Raw genomic sequence first — 26,566 nt, 5'->3', positions numbered from 1 at the left:
GGGCTGCAGGGGGTGGTGCTCAGCTCCCAGGGGAGGGGCCTGCTGGCTGCAGGACACATGCCCAGTTCGGAAGTGACAAGAACTGCCCTGGGTTTCTGTCTGTCCCCAGCTTGTGCTATGGATTCTGCCTCACTTTTTTTTTTTTAAATCCTCACCTGAGGACATATTTTTTCATTTCTTGTTCAGATAGAGTGGGAGGGAGAGAGAGGAAGAGAGAGAGAAACATCAATGTGAAAGGGACACATCAAGTGGCTGCCACCCGCACAACCAACCAGGGCCAGGGAGAAACTGCAGCCGAGGTACGTGCCCTTTGTGAGAACCGAACCCGACTCTCTCTGGACCATAGGCCGACGCTCTAACCGCTGAGCCAAACCGGCCAGGGCTCTGCCTCACTCTTGATCTCCCCCACTTTACATCCATATTTCTTTCCCAACCACCTCCCGCGGTGGCTTCGAGGTCCAGCGTCAGATGTGAAGACCACAGCTTTGCAGAGAGTGCTCAACCAGCACCCACACCGCCCAAGGTCAACTCCCTGTCACAGAGCTCGCTCTGAGACTGCTGTATGTTTCAGGTTTCCAAAGGAGCCCAGGAGCAGGGCAGAGGAAATTCTGTGGGTCTAGAGAGAGGTCCATCTCTGCCCCTGCGGTTCTGCTCCTCTGACAGCCGCGGTCTGAGACCCGTGTTCCCGACATGTGTTACTTCACACGGGGGGGGGGGGGGGGGTGAAGGGAGCCCGGGTCCTGGAGTGTTTGGTTCACTAGGAAACTGGTTCTCAGAGCGGAGCGTGTGTCTGAGTGACCTGGAGGGCTTGTTAAAAGCCGATGGCTGGGGCCCACCCAGGGTTTTTGATTCTCAGGTCTGGGTAGGGCCTGAGAATTTGCATTTCTAGTAAGTTCCCAGGTGATGCGGATGCCGCTGGTCCAGAAGCCATGTTGAGAAGCCTGCTGTACATGGCGGTGTGGGCCAAGATGAGGGGTACCGCTGCCCACGGCAGGAACCCAGAGGGGTAGGGTGCAGCAGCGCCGAGAGGTGATGGGGATCCCTGCAGGCCCTCTGGGGTCCCAGGCCGGATCCTCAGCCTTCTTTGGTGGGGGCAGCAGCAGTGTCTCTGTCTTCTGCAAGGCAGCCTGAGCCCGGGCTCAGGGAGGCAGACCCAGTGTGAATTCTGACCTTGTCATCTGTACCAGTGTCCTTGGGCAAGTGGCCTTCTAGTACGACAGGAACAGCAGTGCCGCACAGAGTTTTCACTGGGATGATGAGCATTACGTGTGTGCTCCACCTCTGGCCTGACTTTTGTCAGTGCCGATTTAGAAACGTGTAACTGAGTTTTTGACCCTAAGTGTAAGACTTTCCATCGACCCGTCCTCCGCTTAGTTTGCTGGTTTTGAGCCATTGTCCCAGCCTGCCCAGGGGCTGTCCTTTGGCAGCCTGCCTGCCAGTCCCGCACTAGCGTGGACCACGTTCTAGTGTTAGGGTTCACGGGGGTGGGGGTGGGGGTGGGGGTGGGGGCAGGGCTTGCCTCCAAGGTCAGGGAAGGGTTGGAACTCTGACTTGTGAAGCTGCCTTCATAGCTTCTAGTGAGCAGAGTCTACACCCCAATTGGAAACACCAACTTGAACATTTTCTTTGAAATGGCAGAGGAAAAATGGTCCCGTGTACTTACCCCGCGTGGCCTGCTGCCCACGTGAATACTTACTGTGTGCGAGTCCGAAGCCTAGGAGACACTGCACCTGAGATTTGATTTCTATACCCTGGGCAGCATCAGTGACCAGCTTTAAGTGGGGGTACTTTGGGGGGTTCTTTCCTTAGTAGACCCTTTTCCCCTTGAATAAACAACCAAAATGAGAACTTAGGAACAAACTTCTTATAGAATTTAATGTTTTCAGCGGCGGATGGGCTGAGGCCCAAGGGGAAATATGGCAGGGTGCCTGCTAGCAGGACGGCATGGGGGTCTCCGAGCGCTGGCCTTGGGTGACCAACTGCAAGCTCACCAGGGACTTTCTCTCTCCATCTCTGTTCATGGCTGCTCCTTAAACCCGGATCTGCTGTTGGTCCTTCTTCTTCACCTCTGCCCAGATGTCTGTCAGGTCCTGGATGAACTGCTGGATCTAACGAGGCAAGGGGACCAGAGTTAACCCGACCCTGCGACAGGCCATTGCATCCACAGACAGAGCATGTCCAGGAGTCACCGTTTTCCTGTGACTGACTCCTGAAGCCACGTCCCCTCATCTGACAATTATTCTAGTTGACATGGAGGATCAGGCTTTCTAGACTAAAAGCAATACCTACCAATGGAGTAGGAACTCCTAGAAACAGACACCGAGATGGGATGAAGTACAGGCTGACAGTCTGACTAAAGGAGAAGAGAGAGGACCCTGAGCACACCGGGGACTAGAAGCATGTAGCAGGCAGGGTCCAGCTGGTGTCGGGCAGATGGCTCTCCACAATTTCATAACCTCTAAGGTGGTCGTTGACCTGAATCCCAGACCTGATGCTCATTATGCTAATCTTGAGTCATGCAGGAAGTTTGAATTCCATTTGCTGGCTTCTGTTTTGAAGAACCGGTAACCGGTAGGAAACAGTGCTGCCTCACAGGTGGGAAGACCTGGGGTCCTGATGGAGCTCTGGGGAATCACGTCACCTTTCTGGGATTCAGTTCCTTCATCTTTAAAAAGGGTAGAGGGGGAAAGGCTAGTCTAGATGACCTCTAAGATCTCAGTTCTAAAACTTCTCCTTTTCAAGAATGTTTCTGGAGTTAGGACTACATAGATCATCTAAAAATCTCAACAACTCTGTCAGTAGCAAAAGCTGTACTATTACTGATGTGACTCCTGTTTTGCAGAAGAGGAAACAAAGGGTCAGTGAATTAAGGTAACGTTCCCAAGGTCACAGAGAAGACAAACCCAGCATTTCCCAAACTTTGTTCTTATAATAAGTAATCACATAATTCACCCCACCCCCAAAGGATCCAGTAGTCAAGTAAGTTTCAGAAACATTAAACTAAAGATAAATTATATTGAATCTGCTTAGAGAGTCTCAGGACAGAACCTTGCAAAGTATCCAACTTCGTTTAACTGCAGAGTTTTCTAAATGTATTAATCCATAGAGTCCTTCTATTCCTCCATAGGAAACTTACTAACATCTTGGGATTCTAGGATTTTCCAAGCCCAGTTTGGAAAATGCTGCTCCAGACAGTTTGGGCTTTTTTCAGGGGTAATGCTGGGCGTTAACAACACAGTAGATGGAATTCTAACTGTCCTGGCCCTTCGCAGAATCAATTGTCCGAAGTTGTACTATGGTGCTGGGCTCCTAGTTCTAGTAAGAGGTTCCCAAAACCCATGCTGGGATCTGTTGTGGGGATTTGTTGAGAGCATTGTTGATTAGTGTCTCTGAAGCTTCCTCGAGAAATTAAAGTGCTGGAAACGGTTTGTTTTCTCTGAGGAAAACTTATGTTTTGGTACCAGAACTATGTGTTGCTTTTCCTTCTGGTCACCAGGAAGCTCAGAGCCAACTACTGCTCTTTATAATACAAGGATCTACAGTCTTTATTTCTCTCTCTTGCCCTGACCTCAGATTTTAGCTTATATTTTTCCTGGTCCTTATTTTTTATTTTTCAGACTACTCAATTTCCCTCAGTAGACTCCTATCTTATGGGAATGAAGCGGGATAGTTTAAAATAACATTTGGGCGATATTAAGCATTCCTGCAGAGGCAGATCAAGGTTGAAAGGGAGTCAGAAAGCTCACAGTTCTGGGTGGATACACTGGAAGCCATGGTCTCAGCAGGGAATGCAGGCAGGGCAGCAGCGGGAGCTCACACCTCCTGCCCCCCCATCTTAACAGCAGCTGAAGGAAGGGGCCTGAGGACCTCCGGGAGTCCCCGAGACCCACTGCTGGGGGAGAGGCTGCAGGGCCAACGCTCTTTGGACAATCTAAGATTTTATTATTATTATCTTTATTATTATTTTGCTCTTATGCTCTGATGAGTGAACAGTGGCTTTTAGCAGAGTAGAATGTTTCCATGACATGGGCTGTCACACAGAGTGAGTGTGAAAGCAGGCAGGAGAACCCGCCTGTCCACTATGAAGCCAGACATCAAGGGAATTTGTAAACATGTCAAATAACTCCACTCACCCCCCAAAGATTTTTGAAAATGTACTTTTCATTAAAAATGCTATTTATGTTCATTTGCCTCTTGTCATTTGAAAATGAAAAGAATTAAGTATTTTTAGGTTTTCTGTTTGAGTTTCTAATATGGTAAATAACAATAAATGTAACCCATATAAACAGAAGCTCTGTGAGGGTCTTCAATGCATTTTTAGAGAGTAAAGGTATCCTGATGCCAAAAAAGTCTGAGAATTGCCCTGGCCAGTTTGGCTCAGCGATTAGAGTGCCGGCCCGCGGACCAGAGACTCGGGGTTTGGTTTCTGCTAAGGGCACATATCTCGGTTGCAGTTTGTCCCGGGCCTTGGTTGGGTCCAAGGCCGTGTGGGTGGCAACCAGTTGATGTGTCTCTCTCACATCCATGTTTCTCTCTTTCTTCCCCACCTCTCCCTCCCGCTCTATCTAAAGATAAATGCAAAAATGTCCTCGCGTGAGGATAAAAAAAAGTCTGAGAATTGCTGCTTCAAAAGAAACTTACAAATTCCCGTAAGAGTCTTTGGTCTGTCAACAGTTCTGCCCTAACATGCCTTAAGAAGCAGGCAGATTTTTTGGTTCAGGGAAACCCTTCTTCCTGGCTGGTCAGTGGGTGAAATCCTTTACATTTCATGAGTTTCCCGGTTGTTGTTGGTAAACAGGGGAAGTGCCTCTCAGCCGGTTGCTCTGTGGGGTTGTGTTTGATCTCCAGTCTCCAAATATTATCAAGCGCCCGCTGTGAGGCAGGCATTGTGCCAGACTCTGGGGACACAGCCGGGAACAAAACAAAAATCAGTTTTCAGGAGCTCACTTTCCACCCTTTCACAGAAGATCTAAAGACTTTGCCAAAGGAACAAACAAATTGTCGTGGTTCTCTGCATGTCACAAGAAGCACGGCAAATTCACCTGCTGATACGGAGTCTCTCAAATTATGGGGTGTGTTCACCTTTGGTCAGAAGTGAGATGATTTTAGGTGGAACATGGACCTGGCATCATGCAGCTTTGAAGAAGTTATTTCCTTTTGGTTAATTCAAAGAGAAAATCTCAGATAGGGACTAATAGACTCTAAGATTTCCCTGAACTTGCTGAGTTACCTCCCTTCTCCCTCACCAATAGTCTCTCTTCCCCAAGAGTGGGCCTCAGGCATAAGCCTCCAGGAACTTATTAGACTAATAAGACTGTTTTGCACAATGGATTCAATAGTGGGTCCCTGCCACCATCCGAGATGACTGGGGCCCACAGGGTCTTAGCTCTAATGCCCTGGTTCTCAAAGTGTGGAACCCAGACCAGCACCAGCACCAGGGACTTGTTGAAAATGGAAATTCATGGCTTCTCACTTCAGACCTACTGAGAAAGAGACTCTGGGAGTGGGACCCAGCAATGCTCCCCAGACTTTGATGATTCTGATCCTGTTAACATCTGAGGACCGTGGCTCCATCCGGTTCATCCACTCAACCAATCAAGAACCATCTTGGCTCAGTGGATACAGCCCAACCTGCACCTGCGTCTCCTCTTACCATGTCCAGCTGTTTGTGCGTGTCCTCTAGGGACACTTCGGTTGTCTCCTTCAGCTGCTTGCTCACGATCTGGAAGAGGTTCAGTGTTGCCATCTTAATGGTGCCGAGCAAGAGGGTCTTCTTGGCAGCGGTGTTCTGGATGTGTGCCCAGCGAGATTCCTGGGGAGGGGATGAGGAAGGGATGTGAGCGCAGCAAACATGTGTGCGCCCTGCGTGCATGTGTCCCTGTGCCACCCACCCCTCACCCAGATGATGACGTCGCTGCGGGCGCGGTCGAAGCGCATCTGCAGGCGCGCCAGCTCGTTGTTGTGCTGCAGGACCTCATCGTCCTTCTCCTCCATGTAGCGGGCCAGCCGCGCCTTGGCACGCTCGATCTTCTCCTGGCCCTCCTGCGCCGACTGCATGAGGTCGGAGTGCATGCTCACCAGCGTCTTGTAGCGCGCCATCAGCTCGTGGATCTCCTCAAACTGCAGTGGGGGGTGGAGGGAGCTCGGTTCACTGCGCAGAGGCCCCAGGGCCCTGTGCGGCTGCCCTGCTCCCTGCCAACTTCCCGCCTAGGTTCCTTGGCCTAGAAGACGGGCCCCAGGACAAGGACAAGGGGCCGAGGCTGTGAGGCCGTTGTAGTCCCGCTGCTTGCTTCTGTTGGATTGGTATGGGCATGGGCCATATGTTGGGGGCACGTGCAGCTGGACCAGGGGTTCTCAATCTTGACTGCATGTTGGAACCATGTGAGAAACTTTAAAAAGGACACCTGGCAGATTCCACCCCAAGAGATTTGGATGAATAAACTGGTCTGAAGTGATCCCTGGCATCTGAATTTGGCAAACTCCGCCCCTACCCCCCCCCCCCATTCTAGTGCTGAGAATTGCTACAGGGAACAGCCTGGGAAAAGATGATGGACTGTGTGTGTGTGTGTGTGTGTGTGTGTGTGTGTGTGAGAGAGAGAGAGAGAGAGAAGGAAAGAAAAAAAAAAGGCCCTTCTGCTTTGAACATACTTATCATCACTTTTGTGCCCTGGCCTTTGGTGGGAACAGTCATAGTCACACGCAAGGGGCTGGTGATGTGGTTTAGCTGTGTTCCCAGGAAGAGGAAACTGATCTGATAAACATCAAAGCTGTTTGTGTTGTACTCCTGAGAATTGAAAGGGTTTTTGGAAGTAAGCTGAAAGTCGAGCTTCAAAAACAAACTAATTAACAAAGAAAAAAGACAGGCCAATCACAATCTCATATATGAAAATCTTAATAGAAACATTATCAAATTTAATTTAGTATAATATTAAAAAAAAATCCACCAAAACCATGAGTACAAAAATGTTTTAATAGTAGGAAATCTATTAATACAATTAATTCTATCAATGTGTCTCAAGAGGAAAGGCTTATTATCATTGCAACAGATGCCAACATGGCATTGAAAACTTCAACATTCATCCTGATTAAAAAACAAACAAACTGCCCTGGCCAGTTTGGCTCAGCAGTTAGAGCGTCAGCCTGCAGACCAGAGTCCCGGGTTCGGTTCCCACTAAGGGCACGTACCTCGGTTGCAGTTTGTCCCTGGCCCGGGTTGGGGTTGTGTGGGTGGCAACCACTGGATGTGTTGATGTGTCTCTTTCACATCAATGTTTCCCTCTCTCTCTTCCCCCCTCCCTCCTTCTCACTCTATCTGAAGATAAATGGAAAAATGTCCTGGGGTGAGGATAACAAACTATTAGTGAACAAAGGCACTTTATTAACATGATAAAACAAATCTGAACCCTACAGATAACATTAAAATTTACTCTAAAGACTTTCTCATTAAAGTTAGGGACACAGGCTTCCTTCTGTCACTACAATCATTTCACATTGTTCTGGATACTCCAGCTGTTGAAAAAAAGACAATAAAATTAAGTTTTCTTTTTTTATATGACGAGAGATGCTGTGATCACATACTATGAAAAGCCAAGAATGGTTAACTAATAAAAAATGGTTAGAATTTAATGTAATACTATACACATTATGAAGAGTGAGGTTGGTTTATACGCATGGACATGGAGAGGTGTCTGTGATAAACCATGTGACAAAAGCCAGAGGCAGAGCAGTGTGTGTAGTGTGACCTGGTCAGTGTGCGTGCGCTCGTGTGTGCATGATTACGGATAGAAAAAGCTGTAGAAAGATAGTACCATACCTCTGGGGAAGGAAATGGCATTGGTGGGGGTGATGGTTCTTTTACTTTTTACTCTTTTTATTTCTGTATTGTTTAATTTATGTTCCCAGTGACTGCATGTGGCTGCAGTGGGCATCCCCGTCTGGAGCTGGGTCTGGGAGGAAAGGCCTTCAGGTTCCCGCATGGGTCACGTCAGCTGTGCACCGTCGTGAATTGTCTTTCTTGTGTCGAGGACATTTTTCTTTCTATTTTTTAGACTGTTTGACATGAATACATGATGAATTTTCTCAAATGCTTTTCCTCTACAGAGATAATCATGTGGTTTTTGTCTTTCATTCTGTTAATATGATGTATCCCATTGATTAATTTTTGTATGTTGAACCAACTTACATTCCAAAAATAAATCCCACTTGGTCATGGTGTGTAAACCTTCTGATGGGCTGTATTCTGTTTGCTAGTACAGTATTTTATTGAGGATCTTTGAACCGATGTTCATCAGAGCTATTGGCCTGCAGTTTTCTTTTCTTGTGGTGTCATTGTCTGACTTTGGTATCAGGGTGATGCTTGCCTCATAAAATGAATTTGGAAGTATTCTCTCTTATTCTATTTTTTAGAAGAGTTTGAGAAAGATTGGTATTAATTCTTTGAATGTTTGGTAGAATGCAGCTGTGAAGCCGTTTCGCCCTGGGCTTTCCTTTGTGGGGAGGTTTGAGATGACTACCTGGTTCCCCATATTTTTTATCGATCTGATCTTTATTATTTTCGTCCAACTTTGGGTTTAGTTTAATTAATTTATTTATTTAATTTTTTAGTTCTTGGAGGTGTAACATTAGGTTGTTTATTTGAGATCTCTTCTTTTTTTAAATGTAGGCATTTATTGCTATAAAATTCTCTCTTAGTACTGCTTTTGCTGCGTCCCATAAATTGTGTTCTCGTTTTTGTTTGTCTTGAGATATTTTTTGTTTCCTTTTGATTTTATTCGTTAATCCAGTGATTATTCAAGACTATACAAGTTTAAATTACAGGTAAATTAGAGTTACATGTAAAAATACATTATGTAGCAGGATATCCAATGAAAATGACATTGTTCTGTTTCCAATGAAATTGACACTATTGTGCCCCAGAGGAGAGAACTGCCAGAAAACAGCCTTGAAACAGTGAGGTGCCTAAGTCGCATTTGAGTCTCTGAAGACTATACTTTGCAAGTATGTATTCTGACCAAAAGCATATGGAGTCTTCATTTCTCTGCATCCTCACCAACACCATATATGACTACTCCTTAAAGTTTTGCAAGTCTGATAGGTGAAAATGATGTTTCATTGTTGTTTTAAATTAATTTTCCTAATTCTTTGTGAAATGATGCATCTTTTCATATATGTAGCCATTTCTTCCTGTGTGGTTTTTGTTCATATTTGATGCACATTGTTTGTGTAGTTTAATTTATTTATAGGAGGTCTTTCTGTATCCTAGATAGCAATCCTATAATGTCAATGCTCTCTTATACCCATCCTAATATTTTGAGTGGGTTGGACTCACATTGATGCAACAACAGGCACAGAAGGCAACCAATGGCAAGCTGACCAATAGTAAGTAACCAAGTCAGCTCACCAAATCACTGGGAGAATGAGTTCAAGAGCAGAGATGGCACTGAGCAGAAGAGGGGGAGGCACTTTGGTTGTTTTACCCTGTGACCACATCATAGGAAGTACTACGGACCTGCAACCCCAAGAATGTCTTGAGCAGATTCTTTCTTGAATTTATTTTTTATCTTCACCTGAGAACATTTTTGCATTTATCTTCAGATAGAACAGGAGGGAGTGAGGGGGGAAGAGAGAGAGAGAAATATCAATGTGAGAGAGACACATCAACTGGCTGCCACCCACACAACCCCAAGTGGGGCCGGGGACAAACTACCACGGAGGTACGTGCCTTCAGCAGAAATCAAACCCAGGACTCTCTGGTCCGCAAGCCGATGCTCTGACCACTGTGGCCAACTGGCCAGGGCCAGACTCTTTTATAAATAACCCAAGTGCACCCCTCTGTGAGTTCATTCTTTGACATTGCACAGATTCTTACCAAATGCCTCTCAGATCTGGCTGGCCGCATTTGCATGTGCTTAGGTGTCAGTGAGAGGAGGGGTGCTGTGATGGAGCCAGTCTGGAGTAGTACTTGCACCGTTCTGTTTGCTTGAATGATTGTGTTCTTGGCTCAACCACTTGGTTACAAAAACATCAACATTCTGCAACCTCCTACTTATCTTGTTTGTTTCTCCCAGTATCTCCTCTAAATTCATTGACTTTCGTCATTTTATTTCTAGCTAAACCCACTACTCTTCTCTGCTCCCATACAATAGTTTTCTTTTATAATCAATACTGCCCCACATACATATGTAAATATTTCCCCCCAGCCTATCTTTGTCTTTTACTTCGCTTGTATTTTCTTTTATCATAGAAATTTAAAATCTACCTAGTCAAATCTATTTATCATTTAAATTTTTATAATGGGGAGCCCTGTGTTTTGTTTAAAAGTCTTCCACACTTAAAATGATAAATGTGTAATATACTTTTAGAACTATATTATAAAATATTTTAGTTAATTGTGGCAAAATACACATAACATAAAATTTACCATTTTAACCATTTGAAGTGTACTGTTCAGTATTGTTAAGTATATTCATACTGCTGGGCAACCAATTTCCAGAGCATTTTCATTTTGCAAAACTACAACTCAATACCTATTAACCAACAACTCCCATTCCCCTCTCCTCCCTAGCACCTGGCAACCACTATTCTGCTTTGTTTCTATGAATTGGACTACCCTAGGTACCTACCTTGGACTACCTAAGTGGAATCACATAGTATCTGCCCTTTCGTGACTGGCTTATTTCATTTCACAAAACTTTCTCAAAGTTTATCCATGTTGGAATATGTGACAGAATTCCCTTCCTTTTTAAGGCGGAATAACATTCTTTTGTATGTACATGCCTCATCTGTTTATTCATGTACCTGTTGAGAGATGCTTGGGTTGCATCCACCTTTGCCTATTGTGAATAAGGCTGCTATGAACATGATTGTGCAAATATGTCTCTTGAGAAGCTGCTTTAAATTCTTTTGGGTATATATCCAGAAGTGGAATTGCTGGGTCATATGATAATTCTGTTTTCAATATCTTGAGGAAATACCATACTGTTTTCCATAATGGCTGCACTATTTTACATTCCTACCAGCATTGCACAAGGGTTCCAAGGTCTTCCCAGCCTCACCAACCCCTGCTAGCTAATTCTTTCCTTTTTTCTTTCTTTCTTTCTTTCTTTCTTTCTTTCTTTCTTTCTTTCTTTCTTTCTTTCTTTCTTTCTTTTCTTTCTTTCTTTCTTTCTTTCTTTCCTTCTTTCTTTCCTTCTTTCTTTCTCTTTCCTTCTTTCTTTCTCTTTCCCTCCCTCCCTCCCTCCCTTCCTTCAGGACACTTTGGCTGTCTCCATGTCTTATCCACTGTGAATAACGTTGCAATGAACGTGGGGGTGCACACATCTTTGTGGATACATGTTTTTGAGCTTTTGGGGGTATATGCCAGGAGAGGGATTGCTGGGTCGTATGGTAGCTCTATTCTTTTTTGAGGACTCGCCAGACTATATTCCACAGTGGCTGTACCAGCCTGCATTCCAACAGCAGTGAGTGAAGGTTTCCTTTTTTTGACAACCTCTCTAGCACTTGTTATTACTTGTCTTGTTGTTGGGGTCTTCATCTGTGGGAAACCTGGGTGGAAATCTTGCCCTTGTAGGGGAATTCTGTATTTGCTCTTACCAAGTGCCCCAATGACATTACTAGTCCAGGACCATATTTCAAGTTAAATTTTTGGCTCATAAATTCCCAGACCGTGCAGATGGCATAAATGTGTACCCCAAATCCACTTAAGAACAGGTTTGTGGCCAAGAATTTCTAGGGGAGGCTCTTCATAGCACAAGCCATGGCAGACAAGCCTCCCCGTGACCTCCCACTGACCCCCGGGCCTTTTTCCTAGTTGAATCTTGCACGGAGACTAGAGTCCTCAGGAGTCCTCCAAGAAGTCTTGGTTTCAAATCCCTGGATCTTGTGGGCCCAAGGCTTTGTCTCCTTCCCCATGGCTGTTGAAATCCAAGCCCCTCAATCTCTGAGATTAGCAAATGCCCCAGGATAGCAAAAGCATCTCTCCACATGACTACAACTTTGGAAATTGTTGATATTTTCTTCAATTCCTGGTACATGATCGATTTTTTAATGTCCTAAACAACTAAAAAGTATGCGTGTGTTTTGTATCTACAGAATACAAACTACGTTTAATTATTAAATTGAATGTATCATATTACTCTAACCTACAACGTTTAAAATTTTTTGCCCACCTCATCTATCCAAAATTGAGAGAGGTTTGTCAACATTCCTGCTACGGTTTTGTCAATTCCATCTTGGTTTGAACCTGGATGTTCTTCTAGTTTCTGATACCGCCACTGTGGTGGCTTCTGATGTCCAGTTTTTGTACGAGACTCTCTCGACAGTCCAAATCTGGAGACTCACATGCTCTGGCTCTGAGATATTTTCTCCTACAGTTTTTAAAATTATTTCCTGTATCTTTGCTATTTCTGAACTATAAATACTCATTAGGCCTCCTAGATATTAGGCCTCCTAGAGTGATCCTCGAATTTTCTAATCTTTTCTCTCCCATCGTCTTTCTCTTTCTTTTCTTCAAGTTTTGGGAGCTTTCTTCAAACGAATTTATTGAGTGTTTAAACCTCAAGAATCTTTATCGTATTCTGGTTATGCATTTTAATAGCATTGTATTCTTGCTTCATTGATTCAGGATCTTTATTTTATTTTTTAAATATTTTTTTTAATAAGGAGAGAGAAAGAAATAGAAACATCAATGAGAGGGGAACATGGACATACCGATCGGCTGCCTCCCACATTCCCCCACCTCCCACACCTCCACTACTTCATGCACTGACCAGGAATCAAACCAGTGACCTCTTGAGGCAGGGGACGATGCTCAATCCCCTGAGCCACACCGGCTGGGCAACGCAGTACCTTCTTTTATCTCTCTAAGGGTAGTAATTATTATTTATTTGAAGTTTTCTTCTGCTCCCTGCATTGTGTTTTTTCCCTCTAAACTTCTATTCTCCGTTTGCTTGTTTTGGTCTTCCTCGTTTTTCTTTTTTAAATCTTAGAGGCTGTCTCCAAATACCTGGTGATCCTTGGCTGTCTGTTCACATTTAAGAGAGGGGCACTAAAAAGCTGAGTCAGTGGTGGGCTTCTCGATGGGCAGTCATGGTCCTTTCCATGGGGGAAACCCAAATGTCAGTATCTGCAAGTCTCTTGGCTAGGCCTGTGTCATTATTTCAGAAAAGTGTCCTTCACGCTCCTGCCTTGGGGAGCGAGGGGGTGGTACTGGACCGTGGTGTCTGTACGCTGAAACTGGGTGGAGGGAGGGGCATAGGCTCTCCTGTTCGGTGAGCACACATTGCTGTCATCTCCCTGATGGAGTACAGCACTTCATTCCATCCTCCTCCAGATCTGGTGTCCCCAAGTCCTGGGTCTTTCTGGTCCAGTTTCTCTGGTCTCTGTGGCAGGGGCGGGCTCATTGCTTGGCTGCCGAGGGTGGGAATGGGTAACTGAAGCCATCTGTTTCTCACTCAACCTTCAGTCGATTCCCTTTTTTCAGGCTCTCTCTTATTCCAACCTTCCTGGAACCTGTGGCCCCCAGCTCACAAGCCTTTCTCACGTTTTGATCCTTATGTTTGAACGTCCTCTCTCTGTGCTCAAATATTGTACTTTAGGGCACTAGGTGTCTTCTAGTTCCATTCAATATGTGCCTCCTTGTTTTGATAAGAATTTTTAGAGGAAAAGAATAAGAAAATGTACATTCTGCCATTTTGAAATAGAAATCTTTATCCCTTTATTTTTAAAGCATTTTATTTTAGCTATGCCTCCTAGCATATAATTTGATTTTATTGACTCAGTCTAAAACCTTTGTTTTTTGACAAATGAGTGTTTAATACATCAATACTAACTTTATATGCTATTTTGACACTAATATAAGCTGTCATCTTATGTCGTATTTTGTGGGTTTCTTAAATGCTTTCTGCTGTTTTTTGTTTGTTTGTTTAATGTTTCTTTGAGCTCAGGTTTTTTTTGTTTTGTTTTGATTTGTACTTTGTTAATCCTCACTTGAGGGTATTTTTTCTATTGATTTTTAGAAAGAGTAGAAGGCAGGAAGGGAGGGGGGTAGAGAGAGAGAGCGAAACATCCATGTGAGAGAGACATATCCATGGGTTGCCTCCCACATGTGCCAGACCAGGGCCAGGGATCAAACTTGTAACTCATGCACGAGTTTGTGCAGAATCAAGCCTGCAACCTTTTGGTCCTCGGATCAGCACCCTAACCACTGAACCACACCAACCAGGGCTATGTGGTATTTTGAAATTTATATATACTACTTTTTTTTCCGAGAGAGAGAGACAGAAAGTGGGAGAGGGAAACACTGATGCGAGAGACACATTGATTAGTTGCCTCCTGCATGACTTCCACTAGGGCTGGGGATCAAACCTGCAACCCAAGCATGTACCCTTGACCAGGAATCAAACCTGCGATTCTTTGGTCAGCAGGCTGACATTCTAATCGTTGAGCCAAACTGGCCAGGGCTTCTTTTTTTCTATTAGTGGTTATCTTTAAAATGAAAATATATTAGCCCAGCCAATGTGGCTCAGTAGTTGAGCATCAAGTTATACACCAAGAGGTCTCCAGTTCAATTTCTGGTCAGGGCACATGCCCATGTTGTGGGCCAAATCCCCAGTGGGGGGCATGCAGGAAGCAGCCAATTGATGTTCTCTCTCACTGATGTTTCTCTCTCTCTCTTCCCCTCTTTCTAAAATAAATAAAGAAAAAATCTTAATAAAATGAAAATGTATTTGAAATTATATTTATATGTTATACTCCAATAAAGTTGGCTTGCAACACTGTCGTAAGTGTTTTTCCCTAGATTTCTGTTCTTTGATCAGTTTTGAATGACTTCCACCACTAGAACTGAAGCCCTGTTCTCTGAGTCTTCAAACTCCCTAAATCTGTGAGTTCTGAGACACCACTCTCATAGTTCTTCTTCTAGATGTCTGATTGTTACTTTCTGGCCTCGTTCCCTGGACTCTTTTTCCTAAACCAGTTCCTTAAATAGCTACTGTTCTCTGCTTCTCCCATGGCCCAGTTTTTTTTTTTTCTCATTCCCTGGGCGAGCAAACCCACTTACACAGTTTTAGTCCAATTTGTTGAGGACAGCCAAATCTACATGTGCTGCCCCGCCATGCACCCCTTGAGTTCCTGACTCTGCGTTCAACTAAATTAGCAGGAGCTGAATGTCCCACAGTCCCCCAAACTCAAGATATTCAAAACCAAAGCCAGTGCTTTCTCAAGTTAAGAATTCTCTACAGCGAGACCGACTGGGTTAAGATCTTGGCTGTGACATTTACCAGCTAAGTTACTCAAGCTCTCTGGGCCTCAGTATCATTTTCTATGAAATGGGGATAAAACAACCACTACCTTATGTAGTTGGGATGAAATGGTTGCGACATGTAAAGCTCTGGGAGGGGTGCTTGGCCAAATCAGAGCTATGTATGTGTTAGCAACTGTTTTATTTCCTCCCCTCCTGCCCTGTGTTCTGACTGTCATTTAATGCTGCCCTCATTAAGCAGTCACCTCTGCCACAAATCTGGACGTCATCTCAGATGTCCCCTCTTCCTCACTTTCCTGTGTCTGCAGCTTTTCTCTCTCAAACACTTCTCAACCTCTCCCTTCCTCTTCATCCTCCTCCTTCGGGTCCAGCCAGGCTGACCAACCAGCCTAATTTTCCCAGAACTAGGTGGTTTCCTGGGACATGGGACTTCCAGCTAAAATCAGAACAATCCCAGGCAAACCAGGACAAGTTGTTTGCCCTCGGTCCAGACCTTCATCCATCCCCTTTTTTGGACAAATTCAATCGCCTCCCAGCTGGTTTCCTTGATGTCTCCCTCATTCCTTAGGTCCACCTTCCACATCTCTCTGCCCAAGTGATCTTTCTAAAACAGAACTTGGACATGTCACTTAGTGCTTACAACCCTCCGCTGTTTCTCGTTCTCCATGGCAGAAGGACAGAGAAACTCTTCAGTCTCGCACAGCTTGGCTCCTCTTCCTCTCCCTCCACAGCTCCGGCCACCCCTGCAGGCCCTTTACACCACGGTAGTTGGAAGAGTCCTGGCAGACACGCCCCTGGGCCTTGGTTCATGGCTTTGCTTGGCCTGAAACCACAATCCTCCCTTCTCTTCCCCATCTTCCTTTCATAACTCTGGTTTCTCCTTTGAGATGAAACCCAGGTGTCAACTCTTCCTGGTGCCCCTCCCTGATGTTCTTCCCCCTTCCCTCCTCATTCTCCCCCCTACCCTTCTCTCCACTCCCCGGTGAGCTAGATGTCCCACCTCTGTGCTCCCGTGAAGCCTCAGGGTCACAGCCATAGAAGCACTCACAACACCACAGGTGACATGATCTTTGTGTCAGTGGACGTCAGCGCCCTACACTCAGGCCCTTGTCCTCCCTGTGCTCCCCAGCACACAGCATGATGTCTGGCCCACACCAGATGTCTGCTGGGTCAGCTAGTCCTTCCTTCGCCACGACAAGATCTATCCCAAACAGAAGCCCACTTTTCCTGAGGAAGCCTATGCACTGCAGGAGAGCATGATTGGCTAAGAGACCTACTGCGCTGAGCTGAAATCTTCCTTCCTACGGGACAGCTCTATACTTAACCTTTAAGCTCCAAGGTGGACCCATTTACCCTTGTGTCTTTCCTCTCTTGAAGTCAGTTTCTTGCCATGCTTTCTGTTTTTAATGACCTATTTAAACGACCTGGTTGTGGGCTTTTTGCAAATCTAAAAGTATTGCCCCAGTGAGTTCCCTTTGACTCCTGCACCGACTTGCTGGGGGAAATCCCAGTAGCTGTGCTTTCCCGTTCCAACCCGGCAGGTGCATGTGTGTGTTCTGCACAAATGGGTCAGGAGATAAACACTAAGCCCAGGGAAGTTCACGGTGAGCCAGGGTGAGGTATTCCGGGCTTCAAGAAGAGCGGGTCTCAGGCACTGTGGCTTTGTGAGTTTAAGGGGGCAGCAATGACATTATTTAGGCTGGATTGGAATTTTGATTTAGAAAATTAGTGAAGAATGGTACAATTTTGCCTTTGTGGTGTAGAAGGCAGGGGAAAACTGGCCACAGTTTGCTCTTCCCCTCATGAGCTAAGACTGGGACACCTTGCAAATTCTGCATCTGGTCCCTTCAACTGACCTTCACGGCCACATTTATAGATTGAAATGCAAGACTCCTGCGACCCAAAGCCAGGCAGGTTGGGTGTGTCTAGGACAGCAGACCACCAAGGGGAAACGAAGGCATCTGCCTGCATTGTGGGCACGTGGTGAACGCTCAGTCTGCCCCTGGTTATCTAGGGGACAGGGCTGAGGTCCTGCCAGCAGACATAGAGCAGCCTGATGCATGAACACAGAGTCAGGGAGCTGGTCTCACACCTACCACTCTGAGCCCTGCACTGGGTCAGTCAATCCCTCCAAACCTCTGCCTGCCCTTCTGTGGAAACCGTGAGTTTCCCTCACCAGCTAGGTCAGTTCAGGTGGGGGACCACCCATGTCCTAACCTGAATGCCCCTGGCTTTCCCCCAGCCCCCAGCTCACCAGGACTTCAGCCTCCCTGCTGTCTTTCCAGGGGTTTCTGGAAGGTCTTGGATGACATCTGAGTGTTCACAGTCATCCAGCTGGCTGTCTGGTCAGAGTCCACCAGGTTCCACTGCTTCTCCCCCAACCCCCAGGCCACACCTTCCCGCCATGACTGAGAGGCCAGGGTACCAACGGCAGCCGCAGGTTCTGTCGCATAGCAGGGAGAAGCCCCTCTCCCTCGGTGTTACCCTCTGTCTTAGAAGGATTTGGGTAAACCTGGTCTTTACTTACAGCCCACCTGTTCAGATTCACAGGAGTCTACAGAGTGATGGTAGAAGGGGGCTGGGCTAGGAGACAGGCTGAGGGTGGAAGAATCCACAGTGGGTTCCCCTTCTCCTCTGACAGCTGAGGCCATCATTTATGCCTAGCTCCTTCTTAAAAAAGTATAATTAATAATAATAAACAACCAGCACTAATACAGTGCTTACTATGTCCCAGAAGCTTAGCATATATTGTCTTTTGTTTGTTTGTTTATTTGCTAATTCTCACCTGAGGATATTTTTTCCACTGATTTTTATAAAGAATGGAAGGGAGAGAAGGAAGGGAGAGAGAGAGAGAGAGAGAGAGAGAGAGAGAGAGAGAGAGAGAGAGAGAGAAACATCAATGTGAAAGAGACTTGATTAGTTGCCTCCCACATGCTCTCCAACCAGGGCCCAGGGATCAAGTCTGCAACCCAGGAAAATACCTTTGACCTGGAATCAAACCTGTGACCCTTCAGTGGACAGGCAGAAGCTCTATACACCAGCCAGGATGTCATACATACTGTCCTTACTCTTCACAACAGTCCTACAAAGTAGTTGCTATCATTGCCATATTTTTTCCTAAACAAGTGAGAATCAAAAGCACAAAGAGATTAAGAAATATACCCAAAGTCACACAGCTAGTACGTGGCAGAGCCAGCGTTAGAACCCAGGAGGTCTAGCTGTAACCCTCCTGTGAGATTCTTGCACACTCTGCCCATAGATTTCTGGCTGGCCTATCCCCACCCCACAAAACTGCAGATGAGATGCCAGGACATGCTTGACCCCCATTTACGCTGCTGCTGGTGCCTCTGCTCTACGACAATGAAAAGGCAGGTTGCTCAGTGGTTCTCAGCCATGCCTACAATAGGAAGCTTTTCTAACAATGCTCATGCCTGGCCCTGGCTGGATGGCTCAGTTGATTGGAGCATCGTCCATACACCAAAGTGTTGCAGGTTCAATTCCCAGTTGGCATATACCTGGGTTGTGGGTTCAATCCTCAGTCGGGGCACATACAATGTCTCCCTCTCCTCTCCCTCTCCCTCTCCCTCTCCCTCCCTCTCCCTCTCCCTCTCCCTCTCCCTCTCCCTCTCCCTCTCCTCTCCCTCTCCCTCTCCCTCTCCCTCTGCCTCTCCCTCTGCCTCTCCCTCTCTTCCTCCCCCTGCCCTAAAACTCAATAAAAAAAAAAAACCCATATCTTTGGTAAGGATTTTTATAAATGCCTGTGCCTGGGTGGACTCCAGACCATTTAAATCAGAATCTCTAATTTTATGCTTTGAGCGATGGTTCTTGCCAGCAGCCAGGGTTGAGAACACTTGGACAAGATCGACTCCAAGACTCTAGCACCTCGAGTGTTTTGTGCTGGTGAATCACCCAAAGCTACTGTCTGCATGTGGGCTGGGCCAGTGACCTGGGAAGGGCCTCTGATGCCCCACCTGTAACCCAGGCTGTTCCAAGTCTCTGCCCAGTGGGAGAGGTCCTCTCCGAGTGGCCCCCTCAGATCGGGGGTAAGTGAGGTGCCTGGGGGCTGCTTTCCTTTGGCCCTGGGTACTTTCTAGAGAAGCCATGTAGGGCTGTGGGGTGTGCAAGGCTGGAACACCTTGGGTCAGGTTCTCCATGCGGAGGGTTGATTCCTTGCACCCACCTCTGGCCCCCAGACAATTCCATGTTACAAACTGATAAGGTCTGATCTGAGTCATGGCGGGTAGGTGGCCTCTTTCTAGACCCTCTGTCCCTGGTAAATAATTTTGTATGTAATCCAACACAGTGCTGGGGTCAGGACAGAAAATCCCACCCATAGCATGCCTGTCATATAGGAGGTGCTTGGGTAACTTGATAACCTGGCAAGCACTAGCCACGGCATCCCAGGTTGTGTTCAGAGGATGACAGATTTGGAAAGAACTGCAGAACACTGAGACCCCCAGGGATGAGAGCAGCCTAGAAGCAGTTCCTACAGGATTGTCACTGCTCTGAGTCACTTACAGAAAGAAAGCCAGAGACCTCCTGCACTGGACGGAAGAAACACACCGGAGTTCAGGGTAGGAGAAATTGGCAGGGCCATCTGTCACAAAGGTGATGCATGAGCTGTCTCTTTGTTGCAGACCGTGACAAACACCTTCCGGACGGCCAGCATCCAGATCCAGAGCCAGGACCAGAGGCTGCTGACACTGTGGCTGGACAAGGACAACTGGCACACTTTCAGGGATGTGGTCAGGTGAGGCTGGGCCTGTCAACTCTTGGGCTGCATGCTCCTTGGGGCAGACCTAAGCAGAAGCCAGCTCCTCCCACCTCCTGCCTCTAGCCTTCCAGAGGCAGATCCTGAGACCAGGTAGGTGTACCTGGTGGGTGTGAATTTAGGCCACTGCCCTATGACTTAAATCCAGGAGGAAGGGCTAATGAACAGCTGACCCTGAGTAGCTGAGATTCCTCCATGAACCCTCAGCCTGCAGTCCTCCTGATTCAATGCCCAGTACTGGCACTGCCCCCTTCAACACAAGCTGACCTACTGTGGCAGCTGTGGCCATTAATGTGACCCGTACTGGTTTCTCTTGGAGAGATGTATTTGGATAAGGAAGCCACACACAGTGACCCATCTGGGCATGTTCTCCTCTCCCAGTGTTCACCCTAGGCCCAGGGTGCTCTGTCTTTCTTTCTTTGTTTCTTTATTGATGAGAGAGAGAGAGAGAGAGAGAGAGAGAGAGAAACATTGATGAGAGAGAACATCGATTGGCAGCCTCCTGCATGGTCCCACTGGGGATTGGGCCCACACTCTGCGCATGTGCCCAAACCAGGAATCAAACCAGTGACCTCTTGGTGCATGGGTCAGCGCTCAACCACTGAGCCACACCAGCTGGGCAAGGGGTGCTCTTTCTTGTCCTGATGCTTCCTCTTCCCTCTGTGGGGCCCCCACCTCTATACCTTACAATAAAGGGACTACCTTTACAATCTCTGGCAGATTTGACCCCTGAGATCAGTCTCCTGAGCTGGTCTCTCTCTCCTCACAGATTTGAGGTTGTTCCCTGCCCAGAGCCATGTTCCGGGCCCCAGAAGTTCAAGGCACTATGGCTAAGTTCACACCAGCAGAAAGAGATGGAAAGAACCAAAGCCAAGCTCAAGCCCTTTCTTATGCCCATCAACACATTCTCCTGCATCGTCCAGTGACCCTAAAGGGGTGGTGGGGATGCTGATTCTGAGAGCTTTGGGCCCAAGAGGAAGAATACACTAGCTCACCAGTCCAAATACTCACACCAATGGCCTGAGCAAGACCAGGCTGCCCTGGACAGCTTCTGGCCCTGACTAGGAGCCAGCGAGTGCCCGGAGCACAAGCAGGCTGGCCATGGGAGTGTTGGAGCAGGGCCCACACGAGGTCACCCGACGATGGTCCGGGCAAAGCTGCACACACACAAAGCCCAGCTCCTTGCACGAATGTCTGCTCCTTCAATGATTTTCAGTTCCCACCTCTCCCACTCAAGCTCCCCACCCAGCCCTTAAGACCAAAGTGAGAGCTGCTGTTTTCACCAGGACCCTGTGTCCTGGGGGGACTGGGAAGTAGACAAGGGCAGCTCCACCTCCTCCGCCTCCAGTCTGCTCCCTTCCCTCACTTGGGCCTCTGCCCACCTCACCTACTCCCAGACAGGCATTTCTCCACGTGGAGAGGAAAGTGTCAGATTCAACAAATGTACACTAAAGTGTTTCTGCTTTTATCTAACACCCAGCAACATTTGTATCTGAATAGAGATTGAAGGCAAGACTTCATCTACCCTAATGAATCTGCTTGGGCCAGGTAAGAGTTTGAAAAGTGTTTACTGGTGTGTTCTGTCGACCTGACCACATGCTGACTTAGGACATGCACTGTCCCAAGACAGAGGTGGGAATGCAGGCTAGTTTTAGAGAAACTAGAGATTAGGGACATCAAAATTCTTAGCTTTTGAGTTCAAAAACTCACACCCAGTATAAAATAGGGAATATCAGCGGCACAGACCAGTTCCCTCACCCCCAGGACTAGCTGTGGGGTACAGGAGAAAGTAATAGAGAGAACATAAAAGCTTCACTTTATTTCATCCCTTTTACCTGGGTGGATTCCTGGGGATTGTGGGGTTGAGGTGAAGGTGGAAGAATCCCTTTTGCATTTGGAGATTCAAGAGTAGAGAAGTAGGTTCTTCACTTTTGGCCTCATTGCCCTGGGAATGTGGGCAAATCCCAGAGCACATTCTCAATGCCTAGAGATCGTGTAAGAAGGGCTACCTGGGGTGTCTAGGTAGATGGGCCCAAGGGAAGCCTTAGAGAGAGTTCCTGTGACCCCATGGGGCATGGGAAGCAGGTAAGGTTTTCTCAGGTAGTTGAAAGCAAACAAGTCCAAGGGGCCTGACAATACAAGGGAAGAGGTGCAGCTGTGAGCGGCATCTGATGGACACCAACATGGCGGAGTGCCTCCATGGAGGCCAGCTCTGGATGGTGAAAACCGACGAGTAGATGGATGTGAGATCCTCCACTGAAGCTGCAGAACCCAGAGAGGAGCGGGACTAGGGACAGCCCTCAATGTAACTGAGGTGGTTTTAAACCTGAAGTGATGGATGTCACTGAATTTGAGTGAATTTACCTGAAGGTAGCTAGATTTTTTTTTCTGCTATTGGGATGATGCACACTGATTCTTAACATGGGCTTTCATAGTTACTAGGTTCAAGTAAACAGTTGTTAGGGTTAGGTGAGGACTCTGGGCCTCCTCCAGAAATCTCTCTACCAGCTTGCAATGAAAGCAAATTGTGGACCAAAAATTCTGCTACATACACCCCCCACTCCCCAAACACACACTCCTCTCCTCTCCACCCCACCCAAATTAGGTACTCTAACCAACCTGGCACAAAAAATTAACTGAATCAGTGGCTGGATACTGGACCATCTTGGTACCATTTGGAATAGCACCATTCCAAAGCGTGTGGAATGCAGGAATATCTAGATTCTTAGACTCTGTTCAACAAGGACAAAATACTCCAAAAAAAAAAAAAGAGAAAATTATAACCAATCAATGTAACTTGGACACTACTAATTTCACCAATGAAATTTTGCCAATATCTATCAGGCTAATTTATAAGGTCACTTTTGTTGTTCTAAGATTGTTGAAGTGCTAGTATTCACTGTCTCTGGAGTGTGGCTTTTAAATTAAATGTTAGCTAACCTCCTCCGGAGTGTGTACTTCCAAATTGGACAGTTTAGGTGTAGATTAAAACTCTTCAATACATACATACTGTTTCAGGGTCTAGGACAGATGCCCGAATGGGGTGCTGGAGTGCCACTCCAGGACAGCCCTCAGCTGTCAAGCCCTTTCTGGGGATCGTCCCAACTGAAGAAGATTGTCTCACCCAGTCACGCCCCTTCCGCAGGTCGCTCACGTCCAGTGAAACAGCTCTAGGCACTGCGGACAAGAATAGCTGCCCTACTGGAGCTTGGATTCTGATGGAGGCAGACAACGAACAAGATAAGTGATGTAGAAACCTGTAGTGTGTTGGATAGTAGTATGCGCTACGGAGAAAATAAAGCAGAGGAGAGAGTGCGAGTCTGGTGAGCGGGCTGGGATGCGGATTTCAGGGAGGTGGACGTGGGCGGGTCCTGACAATAACTGGGTGGGCCTTGTCAAGGGGCATTTGAGCAAAGACCTGAAGATAAGCAAGGGAACTCGATCTTCACTTCCGTTCTCGCTCTCCGCCTCTCCGATAGTTGCACTCGCCTGAAGCTGCTCAGGGATCTAACTCAGATTTGTGAGCGACGCAAAACAGTGTCGGGGTCTTGGAGGCTCAGCTTGGAGCGCACCCTGCAAGTCTCAGGCCGCGGCCCTCGCACACCTCAGTCAGGCGGCGGCGCAGGGGGCCTCGCTCCAGGCGGAGGAGAGGGCGGGACTTGGCAGGTGCAGCCCACCGGTGCGCTGGTCCCGCCTCCAGGTGCACCGCCCCTTGGGGCGGGGCCACTCCCGGGCCAAATGCCAATCATACGGGCGGGGGCGGGGGCGGCCGTTACCCCGGTGACCCCGGGGCTGCGGAAGGCTGGAGGCGGGGCAGCCTGCACCTCCCCGAGAGCCTCCCACCCGGGCCTTGGCCCCGCCGGCAGGGGGCCCAGCTCCGCCCTCCGACAGCCTGGGTCTGACGGTGCGGGGCAGCCATGAGCGCCAATCCCCAGTGGGACATCAGCAGGGCGCTGGGGGTGGCCAAGCTCTTTCACTTGGTGTGTGGGGTCCGGGATGCCTCCGTGACCCCGTTTCTGACCTTCTACCGGAGGCAGCTGGGTTTGGCCGCGGCCTGGGTGGGCATTCTAATGGGAACCAAGCACCTGATCGCAGCCTTCTGAGCTCCCTTCTGTGCCTTCCTGGCCGAAAGCTACCAGAAAAGGAGGGTGCTTCTGATAGGCTGGTTGTTGGCTCAGTGGGAGCCAGCCTGTTGATGGTGCTGGTGCTGCCGCTGGACAGAGATCTGGGATCCAGCTCCTGTAACCGTAGCCGCAGCGTGACCCCCCACAGTCCTACCACCGGAGGTCGCACTAACTGTGAACTTCACGTCGGCCCAAGAGCCGGCCGGGCTCATACCACCCAGCAGAAGCGTCCAGCTTCCCAGCCAAGAGAAGTACTGGCCTCAGGGTCGCCTCTGGCTTCAGAAAAGGACCAGCAGAAAGTGTCCAAGAACCTTTTAGTCATCTGCCCAGAAACTGTGGGCTCTGTTGAAAGAGCCAGGACCACATCCGAAGTTCTCCATCTAGTCGTTTGGGGGGGGGGGGGGATACTTCCGGGGAAGTTGCTTTTAAGGTGGTCAGTACTGCCCGCTCTTTGCTTGCTTGGGGTTCAACGCTGGGAAGTCTAGCCAACCTGTCAGCAGCCAAAGGAAGCTCAGGGACCTTTGGCCTCTCCTTGGAAGGGTTTTGAAGAACTTTCATTCCCTGCTTGTTGTCCTTGGTGTTCTGGGAGCTGTTGACAGCCCCTCTGGAGCAGGTGGCAGATGACAGCCTTTTTGAATACCTGGATTTTGTGGATGCCACTGACCCTTACAGAAACCTTTGCATCTGGAAGTTGCTGGGCACGTCGGCAGGCGTGTGTGGCATTGCAGCCTTGGTGGAGCAGCTGGCCTGCTTCCTGAAGACAAGTGGCCCCTGGGGTGTGGTGCACTTCTATGGCTACTGCTGGTCAGCACCCTGGCTTTACTGGTGAGCATTGTTTTTCCCCTCCCCATCTGTGGGCGGCAGGAACCCAGCTACAAAACTGTCAAAGCACTGTCTCTGGTAGAGGGTGACCCCTGCCTCATTCTCCTAGCCTTCACTGTCTTTCTGATAGGAGCTGCCACCAGCACAGTCCAGAACTTTCTGTTCTGGCACATGGAAGACCACCGGAGCAGTGAGCTGGTTATGGGTTTCTCCGGTGCCCTGGGCTTGCTGGGGGGGAAATTCTACTTCATCCATCAAAACGAGGTTGCTTAGGAAACTGTCCAGAGCAGGGACAGTAGGGCTGGGGCTGGGCTGTCTCTCGGGGCAGCTGCTGTACTACTCTTTCCTCTGGAGCTGGTGGTCCATCCTTCCTCTTCAGATCTTGAGTGCTGTCAGCAATGGGGCTCTGTGGTGGGCAGTGGGGGCTTCGGTAGAGGACCTGGCCACTCCTGGAATGGAGAGACCTCTGAGTGCCATGTTCCGAAGCTACTTCTGTGAGGGCGGAGCCAGCCTGGGCAGCTTTGTGGGGGGCTTCACGGTGAGGCACTTCAGCCTGGCTGTGCTCTATCTACCAGGCCAGCTGCGGGGTCCTGTTGCTCTGGTTGGCCCTGTTCCTGTCCATCCAGCCAAGACTGTCCCAGGAGCGGAAAATCAGCTACTCGAAGCTGCTGGTCGTGGAGGCAAGTGACACGAGCGACTCTGAGCAGGGTACAGAATGGGACTGGCTTGTGAAGGCCAGTCTGGGAAGGAGCCAAAGGACTGGACAAAATTCAGCCTTCTGAGAACAGAATCTGGAGCGCTGCCTGGGGCTCCAGGGAACCTCGGGAGAGAGAAAGCAAGTCTATGCTGAAGCCCCATGGGTTCATCTCATTGTATGATTTGCTTTACTTTGATAGTAAAATTGCAGTTCAGTTTTGTTTTTTTAAATAATGGAGGAAAAATACATTTAAAAAAAAATTCCCTCTGTGTTCACTATATTTTGGTGTATAAGGTCTGCAAGAGCTTTGGTGTATAAGGTCTGCAAGACTGGTGCAGCTGATTTCTGCCAGGGCTGGAGTCCTCAGATCACACTGGTGGTGCCAGAAGGCAATGGGGACCTGCAGGATTCAGGCAGCAGAGGGAGCAGCTGGCTTTGATGAGTCATGTACATGCCTATGGGTCCTAGAGGGCATGCGCCCTGATGCTATTAAAGCCATGCTTGGGCAGGTAAGAATTGTAATGAAACCCAAAACTCCCCCCACCCCCCACCATCAACACACAGGTACCCAAACTCACACCCAGGTACTTAAGTTTCCAATAAGAGAATATGATGGAAATGTAATCTGTCTCCAGGGGAGAGGGGTGGAAGTTAATAGGTTTTCATTCTTCTTCTCAAATGTGTGTGTCACTAGGGAAAGGATCCTTAGAATTGTCTTCCAAGCTTGTGTCAGAGCAAAGGCAATTTTGTGTCCTGTGGACTCGCATTTTGCACACTTCACCTCCCAGGAGCACGTGGAGATTTTTTGCATCTGCTTTGATTAGGGTATGGCAGCCTCTGTAGGGTTCAGATGCTACAGGTAGTCCACACTGCCCTGTGCCGAGTCACTTACA

General features: G+C 47.9%; 1 protein-coding gene and 1 pseudogene across 1 annotated transcript; one reads left to right on the top strand and one right to left on the bottom strand.

Annotated features, from left to right (window-relative positions):
• Positions 1 to 2,030: 2,030 nt before the first annotated feature.
• On the bottom strand, positions 2,031 to 15,926 carry LOC118643817 (coiled-coil domain-containing protein 42-like). Its single transcript, XM_036282187.1, has 4 exons — positions 15,900 to 15,926; positions 5,899 to 6,207; positions 5,654 to 5,812; positions 2,031 to 2,108 (listed from the first exon to the last, which is right to left on the bottom strand). The coding sequence occupies exons 1-4, from the start codon at positions 15,924 to 15,926 to the stop codon at positions 2,031 to 2,033; spliced, it is 573 nt and encodes a 190-aa protein (XP_036138080.1).
• An 8,021-nt stretch (positions 15,927 to 23,947) lies between these two features.
• On the top strand, positions 23,948 to 25,758 carry LOC118643816 (annotated as a pseudogene).
• Positions 25,759 to 26,566: the final 808 nt, after the last annotated feature.

This window comes from Molossus molossus, unplaced genomic scaffold, assembly GCF_014108415.1.
Source record: "Molossus molossus isolate mMolMol1 unplaced genomic scaffold, mMolMol1.p scaffold_m16_p_4, whole genome shotgun sequence".
NCBI classification, from domain to species: Eukaryota; Metazoa; Chordata; class Mammalia; order Chiroptera; family Molossidae; genus Molossus; species Molossus molossus.
Note: the sequence above shows the minus strand (reverse complement) of the source record. Positions and strands in the feature narration are given on the sequence as shown.